The following is a 19,514-nucleotide window of genomic DNA, read 5'->3' on the forward strand; positions in this document are numbered from 1 at the left end:
AGACAAGTCCCTTTATTGCCTTGAGGAGGCACACCCAATTAAGGATATGCTGTTGTTATTAGAGATAAACTTTGTTTCAAGGCAAGTTGCCTGGAAATGAATCAGTCTAGATAGCAGCTTTTGGCTCTGATGCAGGTTTTTATAATAGGGAAAGGAAAGAAATTCAATGTATTCATAGATGTACAGTATGCTTTTATTACATGTTATGATTTTGTTTGGTTGTTGAGCCTTTGAGGCTTCCAACAACTTTTGGTAAGTTTTTGGAATGTGTTGGGCTCATAGTATTAGGCCATGCCAAAGGCACTGTTTAATTTGAATGATATGTGGGAACCGTGATGTCACTACTAAATTTCAAGTATTAAATGGTACCAAAATGTTTATAGCTACCTCCTCTCCTGAGGAACCTGATCAGGTAAATTTAAGATATCATTTCTTTATTTCTTTTAAATATTCATGTTGAAATTGCAATAACTGGTCTGGCTCAGCCGTTCTGAAACCACAAGTTAAAGCGGAGTTCCAGCCATTTACTCACCTGTCCAACGGTCCAGCGATGCGGCCGCCGGAAGCCTCGATCCTCTCCCTCGGCGCCGGCATCACTGCTGTGGGCACCCGGCTGTAACAGTTTGCGGCTTCACAGCCGGGTACCCACTGCGCATGCGCGAGTCGTGCTGCGCGCCGTGATTGGCCGGCAATCTTCTGGGACCTCTGACGTGTCCCAGAAGATTGCAGGGAGGGAGGGGGAGAGGAGAACTTCCGCTCAGGGCGCCGCGGCGCTCCGAGCGGAAGTGGGAGCGGGTACCTGTCAAAACTAGGTACCCGCTCCCCCCCCAAAAAAATGACATGCCAAATGTGGCATGTCGGGGGGTCAGGACTCCCTAAAGCGGAAGTTCCACTTTTGGGTGGAACTCCGCTTTAAAGTGACAAAACTCTGGGCTATATTAAAAAAAATGGTTTTCTGTTAAAAGATAAGGAGTTAGATTCTCAGCATGCAGAAATATTTTTTGCAAATATTCTGCAAGGCTAAGAATATTGTAAAAAGAAAAAAAAAGGGTTATAAATTTACTGTACTGAATAAATACAATTTGTGAACTTGTAGTTGGGATTTACAGGCATACTTCTATTATCTAAGGCTGATCTGCATTTAAGCCCCTGATATAATAGCTTTTTTTGAATTGCCAGGGCTCACATTGCTGCAAGTCTTGAGGTAATTTTGGTGCTTGTGCCTCCGATTAATATATTGCCCTGGACTGGCTTTAAGGTAGATGGCACTGTGGTACTTTTATTTTAAAGGGACAGGTGGATAATAACCAGGAGCGTATCATGAAATCAATGGGCCTGTGTGCAAGATTCAAAGTGGGCCCCCCTGTGCAGTGTGAAAGGAAAAAACTTTAGCCAAAAGTGGGCTTGGTTTAAGTTGCACTAAATATTGGTGCTTGTGCACAAAAAAAATCCCCAAAGCTGCCAGCATGTACACACTTCAAGGACCCAGCAGGAATAATATTACATTGGATTTTCGTTACTCCAAGTGGAAAGTGTGTGACAGGAGACAGTTAGCCCCCCTGAGCCTTAGGGGCCCATGTGCACCACACATCCTGCACACATGGATGATACGCCACTGTGCATAACCAGGATTTGAGCAATAAATTCTACTTGTTTACACAGAAATATAAGAAGTTAAATAGAAGTTAAATTAGTCCATGGTATTAAGTATATTCTTATGAATTATTATTTTATGTGTGAAGTGCTACATGAAGCTTTGAAATTTTACAGGATGTTTTCTAGTCCTATAAAGTTAATAGTTTATTTGCATACTCTAGCTCTGAAATATAAGAGGAAGAAACTAACCCTAAAAAACTTTGCCCCTCATTAAGTACTTACATTTACAGCAGTACTCACATTGATATACACATTTTTAATAGGTTCTGGAAAAAACACACTATGAAAAAGTAAAGCGACCCAGTTTCCAGCTAATATTGTATTGGGTTTGACATTTTTTGCATATTGTAAAAAAAAAAAAATCTAGCAGCCTTGTATATTTTGTATTTCTCTGAATAGTAAACCATTCATGGGTTAATCAGAGCATGAAGTGTTTCAATTGTGTTGCTAACTAAGTTATATATTTGTGAAGTTAACAAACTTGTTATGATTAACACAATATTGGTAAAGAAAGAAAAAAAAGGGGGAAGTAACTAACTTTATTTTGCCTAATGTAATAAAGTATGATGTGTTAATGACATAAATATATAAAGGAAAAATATATGAGAAATTATTTTCAATAAGTGAGTGAATATGGGATGGCCAATGAATGAAGGAATGAGAAGGTGTTTTATTGTATCAAGGAAAACAAGACAGGATAATAATACAACGGTGTTGGAATATATTTGGGTTATGTTTAATGGATGCACAAGATTTACCAATCAATCATTGAAATATCTAAGGCAAGGTTACCCTGTGTATGCCTTAAAATGTGTACAAATAAAGTGATTACCTCATGAAATGTATTGTCTCTTTCTACTCCTACCCTGGGAGTAGATGTTGCTAAGCTGAAAGGACTACCCCTGGTACTTATGAAGAAAGTTGGATAATAAGCCTAATACCCTTATTTATTTACAAAAGATTCCCCTAAGTTTTAGAGCTGAACTAGAAATTTGGTAATGGGATTTTAGGTAAAGAAAAAGTTAAATTATAAATTATTTAAGAATTACTTAGTTTAAGCAATCATGAAATAAAGTTTTGCAAGTTTTACATACATGCCCTTGAAGAAGATGCTAAGGTTTCTGGGTGGGAAAGTTTATTTGAGTATAGTTTTAAAATGACTGCCTTTTTGGATTGTTATATTTGTTGGTATTTGCTTATATGCAGTGGGTACGGAAAGTATTCAGACCCCCTTAAATTTTTCACTCTTTGTTATATTGCAGCCATTTGCTAAAATCATTTAGGTTCATTCTTCTTCCTCATGAATGTACACATAGCACCCCATACTGACAGAAAAACACAGAATTGTTGACATTGTTGCAGATTTATTAAAAAAGAAAAACTGAAATATCACATGGTCCTAAGTATTCAGACCCTTTGCTGTGACACTCATATATTTAACTCAGGTGCTTTCCATTTCTTCTGATCATCCTTGAGATGGTTCTACACCTTCATTTGAGTCCAGCTGTGTTTGATTATACTGATTGGACTTGATTAGGAAAGCCACACACCTGTCTATATAAGACCTTCCAGATCACAATGCATGTCAGAGCAAATGAGAATCATGAGGTCAAAGGAACTGCCTGAAGAGCTCAGAGACAGAATTGTGGCAAGGCACAGATCTGGCCAAGGTTACAAAGATTTCTGCTGCACTTAAGGTTCCTAAGAGCACAGTGGCCTCCATAATCCTCAAATGGAAGATGTTTGGGATGACTAGAACCCTTCCTAGAGCTGGCCGTCCGGCCAAACTGAGCTGTCGGGAGAGAAGAGCCTTGGTGAGAGAGGTAAAGAAGAACCCAAAGATCACTGCGGCTGAGCTCCAGAGATGCAGTCAGGAGATGGGAGAAAGTTGTAGAAAGTCAACCATCACTGCAGCCCTCCACCAGTCGGGGCTTTATGGCAGAGTGGCCAGACGGAAGCCTCTCCTCAGTGTAAGACACATGAAAGCCCGCATGGAGTTTGCTAAAAAACACCTGAAGGACTCCAAGATGGTGAGAAATAAGATTCTCTGGTCTGATGAGACCAAAATAGAACTTTTTGGCCTTAATTCTAAGCGGTTCGTGTGGAGAAAACCAGGCACTGCTCATCAGCTGTCCAATACAGCCCCAACAGTGAAGCATGGTGGTGGCAGCATCATGCTGTGGGGGTGTTTTTCAGCTGCAGGGACAGGACGACTGGTTGCAATCGAGGGAAAGATGAATGCGGCCAAGTACAAGGATATCCTGGATAAAAACCTTCTCCAGAGTGCTCTGGACCTCAGACTGGGCCGAAGGTTTACCTTCCAACAAGACAATGACCCTAAGCACACAGCTAAAATAACGAAGAAGTGGCTTCACAACAACTCTGTGACTGTTCTTGAATGGCCCAGCCAGAGCCCTGACTTAAACCCAATTGAGCATCTCTGGAGAGACCTAAAAATGGCTGTCCACCAACGTTTACCATCCAACCTGACAAAAAGAGACATTTTTTACCTAAATGCAGTGAATGCGTTAAGGTAACAATGTCTTGACTTTAGAACCATTTTAATGTGTTTGGTTCCAATATTCAATATCACTCCACCCACTCAGCACCACCTGGGTTGTAACCTTGGTGATAAGTGGCAAATAAATTAATACATTTTTCATAATATTCAACTTGGGATACAAAGTAGAAGTTTATGATATTATATATTCTCTTTTTCTCAAAGGGAATAAAATAAACAACATCTTTCCTTTAAATCTCCAGTTTATGGTTGCTTTCTCTCACTTGCAGGTCAAGCAATTTTACAGCTCATGTGATAATGGTAAGAGCAATCACCTATGTGCGCCCTTTAGCATTTAAAATAGAGCAAGAATGGTTCTGTCTATTTAATATGTGTATCTCTAAAACTGCCATCAGAAAGATCCATGGAGGGAAGAGCATCGCAAATGGTCCAAAAATCTAGAAGCATATGTGAACATTGTGTAAAATGATTGACAAAGCATAACCATCCTGCAGTAATAGAGAGGAGCTGTTCAGCAATGACAATACAGAGAGCATGCATTTTATTCTAAAAGTGCCTCTGAAATAACAATGTTTTGGACACGGGGATGCCAGGCTGCTCTGCAACACATCGATACCCATTCCAGAGCCTCTGGCACTGAATTAAACAAATACTATTATAGACTGGCATGCTATTGTGTAAACAGCTAGAGAAGAATGTAGCAGACCGAGCATAAATAATGACAGAGGCATAGGCCGGATCAGACTTTTATAATGTGCTGAGGCTCTGCCTCACTTGCACGCAACAAATATTTCAGAAAATATTGGAAATTTTTTATTCTGCACATTTATCTATCTGGGAAGCGAAAAAAAAAAATGGAACATAACTTTCTATTCTAATTTCATAGGAAAGTATGCAAATATCAGTATGCTGGAGGCATTGAAAGTCTGTTAGCAAAACCAATTTTTTTTTTTGGATGATGTGGAAAACAATCAACATTTCTCTCAGGTTTTTCTTTTTTTGCCTGTAACCCCACTGTGGAGGGGTGTGTGTGTGTGTGTGGGGGGGGGGGGGGGCTGCTTCAAATTAAATCTTTACTAAGAGAACGATGTAGGCTACCTTTGCAGCTTATTTAATATGCAAATGCCAATTTCCTGGCCATCAATCATGTTCTTTCTTTCACTTTTAAAGGTAGACTATTCTGAGAGTTTAATGGAGGCTGCCATTACTGAACCTTTGTTTAAAATTGCTGGCTTCCTGGATCTGATGCTTTGACTTCCATATGTTAGTTGCTGACCCAGAACAAATATAGATAAAAGGAATTCTGACGCTTATCTGATTCATTTCAGAATGTGCTCCAGACCTGTGACTGTACCATACTAAAGTCAGGCACAACTGGACATCTAGTGTTTTCAGGGGAAGCACTGCAATGGCAACCTTAATACTTCTCCCATGGCAGAGTCACTTTAAAAGTTTAAGTATGTAGATAACAACTTCTAAGTTTGCTCTGACTTTCCCCATCTGAAACATGTTTCATGTCTATAACTCACATAATACTAAAGCAAAAGGGTCAGCTTAATAATTAAACAACTAACTTTTTCAGAAGGAGGTCATGAATGGCATCTTCCATATCTCTAAAAAGTTTATCTAAATGTAGAGTAGTTGATGTCTAAAAAAGCACGAGGTAATACTTTTTGGGACGACCTGTTCAAACGTGCTGTTATATTGCCCACGCCCATTATAGTAATTTTACAGTTGACTGTAATTTTCAATTTGGGTTGTTTCTTTATTATTGAAAATACTCTGCAAGTGTACCTTGCTTTTTTCTTTGATTGCTCTCTTTTTAAAAAATATCAGATGGAAATCTGACCATCTATATGCTTGTAAAGTAACAAGTGGTTCTAAAGGCAGATAGTCTTTTTCCTTCATGCACTGCATTCTAAACTTTCTGCATGTAGCCCTCCCCCAGTCCCCCTTATACTTACCCAACTCATTGGCTCAGACACAGCAGTGGGGGACATTGGCTCCGGCTACTGTCAGTCACATCCAGTGAAGAGGCAGGGCCTAGTCCCACCCTGTGTGTCTTGTGGACACAGAGCAGGGCTCGGACGAGCATGCATGAGCGCCTCTATACAGTGGTGATCGAAAGTTAGGTAAAAATTTGTATTAATGTGCATAAAGAAGCCAAGGAAAGATGGAAAAATCTCCAAAAGGCATCAAATTACAGATTAGACATTCTTATAATATGTCAACAAAAGTTATATTTTATTTCCATCATTGACACTTTCAAAATTATAGAAAACAAAAAATGGCATCTGCAAAAGTTTGGGCACCCTGCAGAATTTATAGCATGCACTGCCCCCTTTGCAAGGCTGAGACCTGCCAGTGTCATGGATTGTTCTCAATCATCGTCTGGGAAGACCAGGTGATGTCAATCTCAAAGGTTTTAAATGCCCAGACTCATCTGACCTTGCCCCAACAATCAGCACCATGGGATCTTCTAAGCAGTTGTCTAGAAAACTGAAACTGAAAATAGTTGATGCTCACAAAGCTGGAGAAGGCTATAAGAAGAAAGCAAAGCATTTTCAGATGTCAATATCCTCTGTTCGGAATGTAATTAAGAAATGGCAGTCATCAGGAACAGTGGAAGTTAAAGCAAGATCTGGAAGACCAAGAAAAATATTAGACAGAACAGCTCGCAGAATTGTGAGAAAAACAATTCAAAACCCATGTTTGACTGCACGATCCCTCCAGAAAGATCTGGCAGACACTGGAGTTGTGGTACACTATTCCACTATAAAGAGATACTTGTACAAATATGGTCTTCATGGAAGAGTCATCAGAAGAAAACCTCTTCTACGTCCTCACCACAAAAATCAGCGTTTGAACTTTGCAAATGAACATATAGACAAGCCTGATGCATTTTGGAAACAAGTTCTGTGGACCGATGAGGTTAAAACTTTTTGACCGGAATAAGCAAAGGTACGTTTGGAGAAGAAGGGGCACAGAATTTAATGAAAAGAACCTATGTCCAACTGTTAAGCATGGGGGTGGATCAATCATGCATTGCAGCCAGTGGCACAGGGAACATCTCACGAGTAGAAGAAAAAATTGATTCAATAAAATTTCAGCAAATTTTGGATGGTAACTTGATGCCATCTGTGAAAAGGCAGAAGTTAAAGAGAGGATGGCTTCTACAAATGGATAATGATCCTAAACACACCTCGAAATCCACAGGGGATTACATCAAGAGGCGTAAACTGAAGGTTTTGCCATGGCCTTCACAATCTCCTGATCTCAACATAATTTAAAATCTATGGATAGACCTTAAAAGAGCAGTGCATGACAGACAGCCCAGAAATCTCAAAGAACTGGAAGACTTTTGTAAGGAAGAATGGGCAAAGATAACTCAAACAAGAATTGAAAGACTCTTGGCTGGCTACAAAAAGGTTTACAAGCTGTGATACTTGCCAAAGGGGGCTGTACAAGATATTAACTCTGTAGAGTGCCCAAAATTTTGCAGACGCCATTTTTTTGTTTTCTGTTATTTTGAAAGTGTAAATGATGGAAATAAAATCTAACTTTTGTTGACATGTTATAAGAATGTCTAATCTGTAATTTGATGCCCTTTGGAGATTTTTCCATCTTTCCTTGGTTTCTTTATGCACATTAATACAAATTTTTACCTGGGGTGCCCAAACTTTCGATCACGACTGTAGCAAGTGGCTTGCTATGGGGGCACTCGGTAGGGGGGGGGAGCCTGTTTTAGGATGCTCAAGAGAAGTTGTGTTGGTGCGCTGTGTTGGAATTTGATTGAGGCCTACTGAGAGAGTACTTGCTTTTTACAAAGGTGTTGCAAAACTCAGGCTCTATAAAGTGGCATTGAAGCTCCATGTCAGTTGAGTTACATACAGAGAAATGCTGGCAGGCTTGGGTGTTCTACTGTTTTTTTTTGTACATTAACCCTAACATACACAGTGCTAATTAGGTATATTTCTTCTAAAAAGTCTGTCTAACCTTTCTAGGGGTTCACATTTTTTTATCTGTACTCTGTACTCAGCAATCTTCTGGAGTTGTTTCATTACTGACTGACAGACACGGTGAAGTGACACTGGACCTTGTTATCTTTTTGACAATCATTATAGAGTTCACTGGCAGCACAACCAAGGATTTCTCTATTGTACTAAGGCTGAATGCCACTACGTCTGTTAAAAAGAATGAGACATGATTGTGCTTAAGAAGATTCAGTCCTAATATATATTAAATGTGCAGTCTTTTCTAAGAAATATTTGTGTTTGCCCTCTGATTTAGCTTTTTGTAGGCCATATAAGGATAAACAACTACAGGGCGTTATACTATTATGATCACTATAAGGGTTGGAAAACACCATGGGGTTGATTTACTAAAACTGGAGAGTGCGAAATCTGGTGCAGCTGTGCATGGTAGCCAATCAGCTCCTAACTTCAGCTTGTTCAGTTAAGCTTTGACAACAAAATAACTTGAAGCTGGTGCAGGGCTGCACCAGATTTTGATCATTGAAACAAAGCATCAACAAGCATTCTTAGACATACAGGGGTTAATATAAATATTTTATAGGTAGACTTGCAAAATTATAACAATTTAGGACTAAGTGTTCACATTTGTGTGTAGGCCCAGGTGTGACTGCCAATAATTAAACAATCTCAAGCGCACCTTTACCATTTCTCTTCAGCATTCGGCGGTGTGGACGGCAGCAGAGATAATTATTAAGTCTTATTTTACAAGTACATGCTGGGTTGAGAGTGTTTATGTAGCACTCTCCTGACTTCCAAAGTGTGGAACATTCAGTAGCAGAGTGGGCTAGTATTTACTTAAGCTGTCCATACATGGTGGCCTGACCAAAAAAAAAAAAAGTAAATGGATTCCTTCATCCACACAACCAAGGTGCATGGGGGAAACAGCTGTGCTATTGTATTCTAAAGCCTACTACACACGCAACGAATTTCCGCCGACCGGTCGTCCATCTTTTGTCCAGAGGGGTGTTTTGTTGGTTGGAATGTGCCTAGACTGCACACGAATTTTCCCGCACTAAAAAATTCTACTTCAGAAGTGATGTCATGTGTTGGTTTGCTTTCTTTGTGTTCTATCTTCTCTGAGCATGCCCAGTCTTGCTCATAAGATTTTTCCCTGTCGAAATCTGTACTGACTGCACGAAAAACGGACGTGTTTTGACGGAGGACAAAAATTTTATAGCCTGCACACCAGATTTTTTTCGGCCGAAAAGTCAGAGTCGGTTGTCGGAAGCATCATACTAACAAGCCGAAAATCGGCAGATCGGTCGTCGGACGAAAATTCCCGGCCGAATTTCGACTCGTGTGTACGGGCCTTAACAGTGTGGACTCCTCCTCTGTCAAAATACACTAATTGCAGATTGGCTGCAGGCACTGATCAAATAAAAACTTTCCAACAGTTGCGTCCATGAGACATCAATCATTAGATTGACTTCTCTTGAGCTGGAATGGCCATAGATGGATCAAAAGTTGGCTGGTTCAGCTTAAGCCCATGGCTAGTGATAGGGGACTGTAAACCGCCTAATGAAGGAGCACGGATGCTCCGAAAGCTAGCAACGCCCATCTTTCCCTCCACCTCACAGGAAGTGATGTCGGGCTGACAGGAAGTAGGAAGTGAAGCCCCATTGAGAGTCCTCCACCACCACAGCACCATCAGACAGGCTGCCAGACAACAGCCTCCACGCACCACCGGCACCCTGCACCCCTCCTTTCTGCAACGGTATCCAGGACAAGAAGATGGATGATCCCATTCACCTACCGAACCGGCCTTTACTTACCTAAGAGTAAGTCACTATGTGTTTTTTTTATTAATAAACCTTATGCTTCACTAAGCTGGCGCTGCTTTCTTTTTGTTTATTCTCCTCAGAGCCTCTCCTTGCTCCAGCTGGCAGCCGCTTTCGTGGGCCCCCTCCCCCCTTCCACCTCATCCTTTTTTATATTTTTCTACCCATTTTTTACTTTCTATATTTTTACCTCTTTACCTCATGGTATGCCACCCACCATATTAGAGAGCGCCATGTAATCATTGACTTTATGACTGTAAACCACTGGACACTAACTACTGTTTTGGGCTTTTCAAGATTTTGTTGCTCTAGACTCACAGGGAGAAATGGTTGTAGCTTCAGTTACGCATAGCAATATTTATAGACTCCAGATCCACTTACAGCTAATACAGTGTAAAGTTCCTTCAAGCCAATACAATCACTTTATTTTACAGAAAACTTTCTGTCAAGAGAGTCACCAGGCTCCTGTGAGGGCCCAGCTTCTTTCCAGGACCTCTCTCGAGTAGGATCTCTCCTCCTGGCTCTCTATTTTGGTTCATCTTCCAACTCTGCCAAGAAGGACAGCTTCTGAGGACCTCTACAAGCCCTGTAAGACAGTCTATTGGCAGCACTCTTCCCCAGGCCTGAGCCAGGTGGCAAAGGAACTCTCCTCAATGTTGTCCCAAAGATTTATGCCCTTCCCCAGCATACGCCACTGGTAAGAAAACTGCCAGTGATTGGGCAGAGAAGGACATAAATATTAATACCCCAGCCCTATTTCCTCCCCCTTCTCTAACAGAAACACTCCCTGAAAGCAATCAGTAGCAAACAACTAGACTGGAATTAAAAAAAAAAAAAAATGAGAGAAATTGCATACACTGGCTGGATAAAGCCAGGCATTGCTAAATTTAACAGACGCTCCTGCTTAAGGCAGGGTTGCCTCATTTAAATATGTGACTGCTTTAAGCTGTGTAGAAACTGCAGTCATAGTTACAGTATGGAAAATGGGGTAACTTTCTGTGTAATACTTCATGACCTAAGGCTAAAAATGTCTTCTCTACTAGTCATACAGCTTCTGCAGAACTAGCAGTGGTCATTGCTGGATGACACATTCAAAACCTAAATATGTACTGTGAATGAATGTCTTCTAGTTATAAATACTGCATATCGTAGGCTTTCAGAGTTATCCATACATACAGCAATACAGGAGCTGTAACCATAGATGACTGAAGCATCAGATTTTTCTGTGGTCACTACTAAAACTTTGGAATGCAATATAATGAGGACATTAAAGCAGATCTAAAAGTAGAATGTCCTATCAAATGACCTTAGATGTTTCAACACAAAACCTTTAGAAAAAAGACACAGAAAAGTCTCATTATGCTTAATTACATGTGAGTTTCCTTTAAGACATTTTAAGCCAAACAAGAGGTTATGTCACTCCTGATCTTCCTGCTACTGAGATCGGCGATGGTTTGGAGGCATAAATAATACCCTTCGTCCTGCATCTCTCCATCATTTTCTATTGTCTTTGTGTCATTTGTAGAGCAAATGAAATAACAAGCTGTCAGTTTTGTCAAATGACAGATAGTTATACTGGTGGCTGCTGAATTTGACCTTTCATGATAACATATTAGCATTAACTGAGCCTTATGTCAAACACATACCCTAATACTAAAATGATCTTTTGAGCATCTTAAAGGTTATTGCTTAATAACACAGAGTTCAAGTTAATATAATTCTTGCCTACATTTTATCTATTGCAAACATCACTCACATCACTTAGTAGCAAGTCTTTAAGTGCAGCACATCACAAAAATAACACTTACATGTTCCCATTTCCATCATAGACCCATTTGGTGCTACCAATGCCTTCGTAGTTGGAGGCCCAATAGTAAATGCATGCATTAAGATGAAGAATGAATAGGAGATAGCCTGTTGTTCGGATGACTCTGTGAAAGATAAAATTCAGATTTTTGTAGCAGGGAACAGAATCTACAGATTCATATTTTACAGGTTGGTAAATGAAAAAAATAAAATCTGCTTTGTATAGCTAAGTGTGAATATAAAGTAGAACTGAAGGAGTTTTTGGATGGTGTAAGGGAGAGTTACAACACTTTTCATGCTTTTTGTGTCATATTGAGAAGGTTTCCCTTCACTTCTTTTCCCTTAGCCACAGCAGGAAGTGAGATGAAATCTCTCCAAAATGGGGGAAATCTGTGATAGTCACCGGGGTCACCAGACCTAGCATCCTGATTTTAAAATTTCCCCTCCATTCCTGTTCTAGAGACCACTTCAAATTTAAAATTTTCTTTCACTTTCAATAGTAAGGGTGAAATTACAATAGAACAAACAGCTGCTTTACTTCTCTGCCAGCTGTCCATTCCCACTGCGGTAGGGGGCAGTATGGTTCAGCGTGATTCAGCGTATCACACAGCTCCATTTTTTGTACAAACTTTATTTGAAGTTTACAACAGTAAACATTATTCTTGTCGCTGTACAGCGGTGCAATGCCCTGTGCTGCTGTACAGTGCCATGTGGTTCTGTTTAGTGCGCTGTGGTAAAATGCAGCATGTCTGCATTTTAATACAGCATGCTACAGTGCAGCTCTGGGCTGCATTGCAGTGTGAATAGGACACACAGAAAACAATTGTTTTTTGTGTGTCCTTGCAGTGACGGACATTTTACAGTGCAGTAAAATGTCTTAATTCAGTCTAATGGATCCAGGACAAATAGAGAGGGTGAATCTCCCTAATGGGGACACAGACAGAAATAAAAATCTGACAGGGGTTTGAATCCCTCTCCACTAAAAATTCCATCTAAAACTAAAAAATGTTTTGCCTTTAGTGAATCTTTCCATTTAAGGCATAGTTACAGGATCTGTGCTATTGTACTTACCTTCTATCTGTTTCCTCACCACCCTGTTTACTCACACGAGCCCAGAGATAAAGCCTCATGTAAGCTCTATATTGGGCTGGGTCAGAGTTTACCAAAGACCTACCCCAATGTGACAATCCCTGTGCCGGTGTGGGGGGTGTGGAGAGGGCGGGGGGGGAGTAGTTTCTTTTAAAAGTTAGCCTTTAGTATCACTTTTTATTTTGCAATTGAATTTTCACTCAGTGAGTGAAGTTGTGCTGATTTCAATAATCGAATCAAGTGCAAGGAATTTTTTTTCAAAAATCCCCAATTACATGCAAAGAAAATTGATTTTCCTTGCATGTTATTGGGTATTCTTTGCAAAGTAAAATTTTCAGCACATTCTTTAACCACTTAAGGTCCGCCTTGCTACAGGGTGACGCCCCTGCGCTGGATCACTTATATATAGGCGATCAGACTTTTCCGGGTAGGGGGCGCGTATGTATGCTGTCGGCAGGTCCACCGGCACTCGCCGATCATCAGCCAAAGAGGCAGAATAGTGATCTACCCTTATAAACAAGGCAGATTACTGTTCTGACAGGAGGAAAGGCATGGATCCTGTGTCTCTGCAAAGCAGGGAATAAGTTCCATCTCTTCCCCTTGTAAAAGCACCTCCCACAGTATAATAGAACACTGGCTAGGCATGCCCCTGATGTTAACCCCTTCCCAGCCAGTGTCATTAGTACAGTGACAGTGCATATTTTTTAGCAGGTCCGCCTGAAAAACTGACAGGCGGACCTGATCGGAAAGCCTGTGTGAAAGGGGCATTAGAGATTACATACCCTTTAGGAGTTAATATACTTCACAAGTTACTCTTTTTTTGCAAGAATGTACACAAACCCTTAACTGGTGCAGAATTTATATTTATTTTTCTTCCTTCACTAGTTTTTAATCATTTTTTGCACTATAGAATTTTCATTCTATTCAGTGTGGTGGGTTCCAAATCTCTCCATGTGATAAGGCGTCAAAATAAATAAATTCAACTTGGCTTACACAGGTGATGTTGCAGCTTTTTTCCATTTCCAAACAAATTATGTTTTTTCTAGCAAATTCTCGCAGTTAGGAGCTCACCTGTAAATATAAGCTCTTTTGAGGACTGCTTCCAGTCGATCATTAAATTCAAAGAATGTACTGTACTGAAAAACAATGCCAAAGGAAACAATTAGACCCACACAAGTCATAACAGGGAACTAACAAAAGCCACTTACTGCTGTAAAATTGGGGAGAAACTAAAAACGTCACTACTAACAACAAAATAGTTTCATTTAGGATTCATACTTTTATAAATAAAAAAAGTTGAAGGAAAAAAAATCTGTCAAAAGACAATAATGTTTTTTTTTTTGTTTTTTTTAAGAAGAGGTCTTTTTTCTATGAAAGGGGGTTCCCCTTGTTTGCACATATTGGGCAAAATGGATTTTCCTGTGCAACAGCAGAAATCAGCCAACACTTGTTTATACTTACTATATACTTAGGCTTCATTCAAATACTGGCATCCAATAAGAACTTATTTTGGGTGACAAGCGTCCCGCGATTCTATTTACGCGATTTTACTGTGATTTGTCGGGTGACGATCGCTGAAAATGCAACCCATTTGGGGTGCCATTGGAAGTGACGGGAATCGCGTGGGAGGCCTGCGATTTGCTGTGATTCGGGGTCACAAGCAGAATGGCGGCGATTCTGCCCGTGATCCGGGATGCCAATATGTGAACGGAGTCGGGGTCTCTAACTAATTTTGAGATTTTTTAATGCTTGGTAGGATAAAACCGTTTGGCAGTATATTTGGCTTATATGCGTGCTTTTGTTTTTGCTCTGCTATGTGCAGAAGTGGCATTTGTCTTTTTTTTCTCTTGTGCATTATTCCTTAGTTGCATTTTACTAATGGTATATAAAGAGATCCTGTTCCCTCATAGCAGGTTAAACAGCACAGCGCTTGTGCTGTCTGACCTATCCCTCTGTAAGCTGTTCTGCCCACGGTCATCATGGCTGCTGAGCCCCCGATATAGTGGTCAGTTTACGTGCCTCTGTGTCTCCTCTCTCCCCCTCTCCCCTCCCTCCCTGCCTGTCAACTTCGTATCAGTGTGAGCCATCTCTGCCCCCCCCCCCTCTTACCGCTATTAGTACTAAAAAAAAAAACCTTTAAAAAAATTCACTGCCAGCCCCTCTGTTTTATCCAGCCATAATGCACTGTTTAAGTAATTTTTTTTTTTTTTAAAAAGCCTCTATATACCTTTTTCAGAGATCTTCAGGCAGGTAACGTGACTCCCAGACACTCTCCTACTTTGATCCATGGGCTACAGTGGGAGGGGCCTAGTGGCCAGCACAGTGGTCACATGACCTCTCTGGCTGACGTCAGAGGGAGATCTCAGCCCCTCCCCACTGTAGCCCGTGGATCGGAGTAGGAGAGCAGCCAGGAGTCACATGACTGCCTTAAAGATCTCTGAAAAAAGGGATTTAGAGACATTGATTTAAACAAACACTTACACTGTGTGTTATCACTGGATAAAAGAAAGGGGCTGGCAGTGAATTTAATGTTTATGGTTACAACCACTTTAATTTGGAATTTCTTTGCTTTGCTTTACTGAAGTTTTTTTTGTTGTCGTTTTAAATCATATCATATAAATCATATCATAATAAAAAATAAAAAAACTCCCAGTAAAACTTATTCATTCATTTAAAATTGATTTGTTCATTTATAAAACTGATTTTTTTTTTGTAAAATATTAGATGTGGCCCTATGTTGAAAAGGTTGGAGACCCCGTGGAGACCCCGATCTAGATGATAATCTGGAATACAATAGAGGGGATTTTGTATTTATTCTTGTAGAAAGAATGTAAATAATAATCAGGGGAGCACATATGCACTGGTGTACCTACCTTCAGTTGTCAGGAAGGCCATTAGTACAATCACCCAATGCACACTATATTGTCAAAAGTATTGAGACACCTGCCTTTACATGCACATGAGCTTTAATGGCATCCCAGTCTTAGTCCGGGTTCAATATTGAGTTGACCCACCCAACTCTTCTGGGAAAGCTGTCTACAAGGTTTAGGAGTGTGTCTATGGGAATGTGTGACCATTCTTTCAGAAGCCCATTTGTGAGGTCAGGCACTGATGTTGGATGAGAAAGATTGGCTCACAGTCTCTACTTTAATTTATTCCAAAGGTGTTATATCAGGTTGGGTTCAGGACTCTGTGCAGGCCAGTCAAGTTCCTCCAACCAAAACTCAATCATTCATGTTTTTATGGACCTTAGTGAAAAGGGAGAGAGGAGCATGCTGAGCGGCCATAAAACATCTGAGGTCACATCAGCCATCCTTTGCACACTGAACCCAAGCAGGATAGGATTTCAGGATTACCTAAGGCTTATATCTGGGTCTGTTCTGGTTATAAGACACCTGAGGTCGCATCAGCCATCCATCTCACAGTGATTTCATGCAAGACAGGATTTCAGGATTGCTCAAGGCTCATTTTAAGGTTGCTCTGGTAAGAGTTTAGATACCCTCTGTGTGTTGAGTGCCAGCCTGAGTGATTTGGAATCTGCATGATCTTTGGAGCAGGGATATCCTTATACGCCCTTACATTTTCACTTTCTGGTAAGGAGTTAAGCTGGTGGTGGGACGCTGTACCTATTTATCACGTGGCTTGCACCGTTTCCAGTTATTGTGTGATTACAGCACGGATTTGGACTTACTTTGGGAGTGTTTTATCACCTCCTTTTTTGGACACTTTTTGTTTGATATATACTAGTGTATCATTGGACTTTATCTATTGATTTGCACCTGTTGATTATTTATTGTGACAAATATGTTATGATTTGTTTTCATCATTATCACTGATTATTACTTTTACGTTTGATCATTCACATACTTTTGGGATAGCGCACCTGATTTACACCCCTTTTATGGACCTTGCTTGGTGCACTTGTGGACAGTCATGTTGGAACAGGAAGGGGCCATCCCCAAACTGTTCCCACAAAGTTGCAAGCATGAAATTGTCCAAAATATCTTAGTATGCTGATGCCTTAAGAGTTTCCTTCACTGGAACTAAGGGGCCAAGCCCAGCCCCTGAAAAACAGCCCTACACCAAAATCTCCCCTCCACCAAATGATTTGGACCAGTGCACAAAGCAAGGCCCGTAAAGGCAAGGATGAGAAATGTTTGGGTTGGAGGAACTTGACTGTCCGGCACAGAGTGCTAATCTCAACCCAATAGAACACCTTTGGGATGAATTAGAGCAGAAACTGCGAGCCAGGCCTTCTAGTAAACACAGTGCCTGACCTCACAAATGTGCTTCTGGAAGAATGGTCAAACATTCCCATAGACACACTCCTAAACCTCGTGGACAGCCTTCCCAGAAGAGTTGAATCTAAAATAGCTGCAAAGGGTGGGCCAACTCAATATTGAACCCTACCGACGTGCATTTAAAGGCAGTTGTCCCAATACTTTTGACAATATACTGTATATTGTGGGAGAGCTTTGTGCAATAACATCCACAGACTGTTAAAAAACATAGGTCATTCTCTGGAAGGGGACAGCTTCAGCATGTGAGGAACATACTGGCATTCAGTCCTGTTATCTAAATTAGAATTAGGTTAGAGTGACACAAGATCACCAAATCTGGGTGACTGAAGATTGGAAAATTTTCACCTGATCTGATTTATTTATTTTGATTTCTGCTGAAACTGGCAGACGTTAAGATAACATATCTTTGTAGTGATGATGCTTTCAAGTCAGCATGGCAAAATCCCTAAAGCCTAATATTCAAGTTGGGAATATCAGACAAATGATTGTCCGTTATTATTTTGCGTGCTAGTTTCATTCCGAAGACGAATAGGTTACGAAATAAAGTTACAAAACTTCTCGTAAGACAGAATACAACTTCGGAAGTGATGTAATGTGTTCTGTTGTATTGTATTGTAATGTATTCTTTCATTTCCACATGCGTGGTCTTGGTCACATGATTTTTTTTGTATAAACACTACACTAATTACATGAAAATCGCTCACTCTGTTATCATATGTGAAAAATTCGAAAGCTTGCCCTTTTGCATATTTTTGCATGAACTGTCGTGATCAGCTCTTGAAAGCTGTGTACTTATGAATAGATCATCGGACGATCGCTCCATATACATTTTTTCGGAGGATTTTCTCATTGTGTGTACAGGCCTTAAGGAATATTCATTTCCAGGACTTTTTTAACCACTTAAGCCCCGGAAGATTTTACCCCCTTCCTGACCAAGGTTTTTTTTGTGATTTTTTACTGTGTGGTTTAACGGACAATTGCGCGGTCGTGCGATGCTGTACCTAAACAAATTTGACGTCCTTTTTTTTCCCACAAACAGAGCTTTCTTTTGGTGGTATTTGATCACCTGTGCGATTTTTTGATCATGCGCTATAAACAAAAAAAGAACGTAAATTTTGCAAAAATAACAATATTTTTCACATTTTTTTATATGAAATTCCCCCCAAAAAAATGTAAACAATTTCGGCCAATTTGTTTTATGCTACATATGTTTGGTAAAAAAAATTGCAAAAAGCGTATTTTGATTGGTTTGCGCAAAAGTTATCGCGTTTACTAACAAAGGGAAAGATTTTTGTAATTTTTGGTGTTTTTTCTTTTAACGAGTAATGGCAGCGATCTGCGTTTTTTTTTTTGCAGGACTGCGACATTGCGGAGGACAGATCGGACCCTTGACTGATATTTTTGACACTTTTGGGGTTACCAGTGACATTACTGCAGTAATCAGTGCTATACATATGCACTGTTACTGCAAAAATGACACTGGCAGGGAAGGGGTTAACTGTATTGGAGAGGGAGGGGTTAAGTGTGTCCTAGGGGCGTGTTTCTAACTGTGAATGGACATGGCTACTACTGTAAAAACAGAGATCAACGGTCCTACATAGTAGAACCGTCTGATCTCCATTTTTACACAGGGGAGAATGACAGGCGGCTTGTTTACATTAGCCGCCTGCCTTTCTCCCTTCCCGGCGAACGATCGCGAGTGACCGGCGGACATCGGGTCCGCCGGTCACACGCACTGACTTGTTAGGGAACGAGCCAGGACGGGCGTGTGCTCGCCCGCTATTGGCTCACAAGTCAGTGACAGGCTAGTGACGTACCGGTACGTCACTTTGCCTGGCCGGGCTGACCGCCGCAGTATATGTACTTGCGGCGGTCGGCAAGTGGTTAAACTCATGCCACAAAGAATTCATGCTTTTCTCAGTTTAAAGGGGGTCCTTCTTGGTACTGTACCTAATAAAGGTGTATTTGAATGCAAATATTGAGCTTACTTAAAGTGGTTCTAAAGGCTCAAGGTTTTTGACCGTCATGCATTTTATGCATGACGGTAAAAAAACCTCCTCTGTTCAACAGCCCCCTTAGCCCCCCCAATACTTTGCTGAGCCCCATCTCAAACCAGCAATGTGCACGAGAGCCTCGGCTCTCCGGGGACTCCCTCTCCTCATTAGCTGAGATGGCAGTGGCTTTGGCTGCTGTCAATCACCTCCTGCGAGCCAATAAGGAGAGAGATTGGGCAGGGCCGAGCCACAGCTCTGTGTGTGAATGGATACGCAAAGCCGCAGCTAAGGAATGAGCCTGCTTTGGTGCCCCCATTTCAAGCTGCTTGCTCAGG

General features: G+C 40.8%; 1 protein-coding gene across 1 annotated transcript in view; it reads right to left on the bottom strand.

Annotated features, from left to right (window-relative positions):
- CNGB3 (cyclic nucleotide gated channel subunit beta 3) overlaps positions 1-19,514 on the bottom strand; it is a gene marked incomplete at its 5' end in the record, with an annotated part of 244,413 nt that overhangs the window by 129,312 nt on the left and 95,587 nt on the right. Inside the window, 2 exons of the mRNA XM_082259003.1 lie at positions 11,798-11,920; positions 13,956-14,020. Coding sequence (XP_082115129.1) covers positions 11,798-11,920; positions 13,956-14,020 — 188 coding nt within the window. The remainder of the gene's footprint in view (positions 1-11,797; positions 11,921-13,955; positions 14,021-19,514) is intronic.

The sequence above is a fragment of the Pelophylax lessonae genome (genome assembly GCF_965119305.1).
Source record: "Pelophylax lessonae genome assembly, chromosome: 5".
Taxonomy (NCBI): domain Eukaryota; kingdom Metazoa; phylum Chordata; class Amphibia; order Anura; family Ranidae; genus Pelophylax; species Pelophylax lessonae.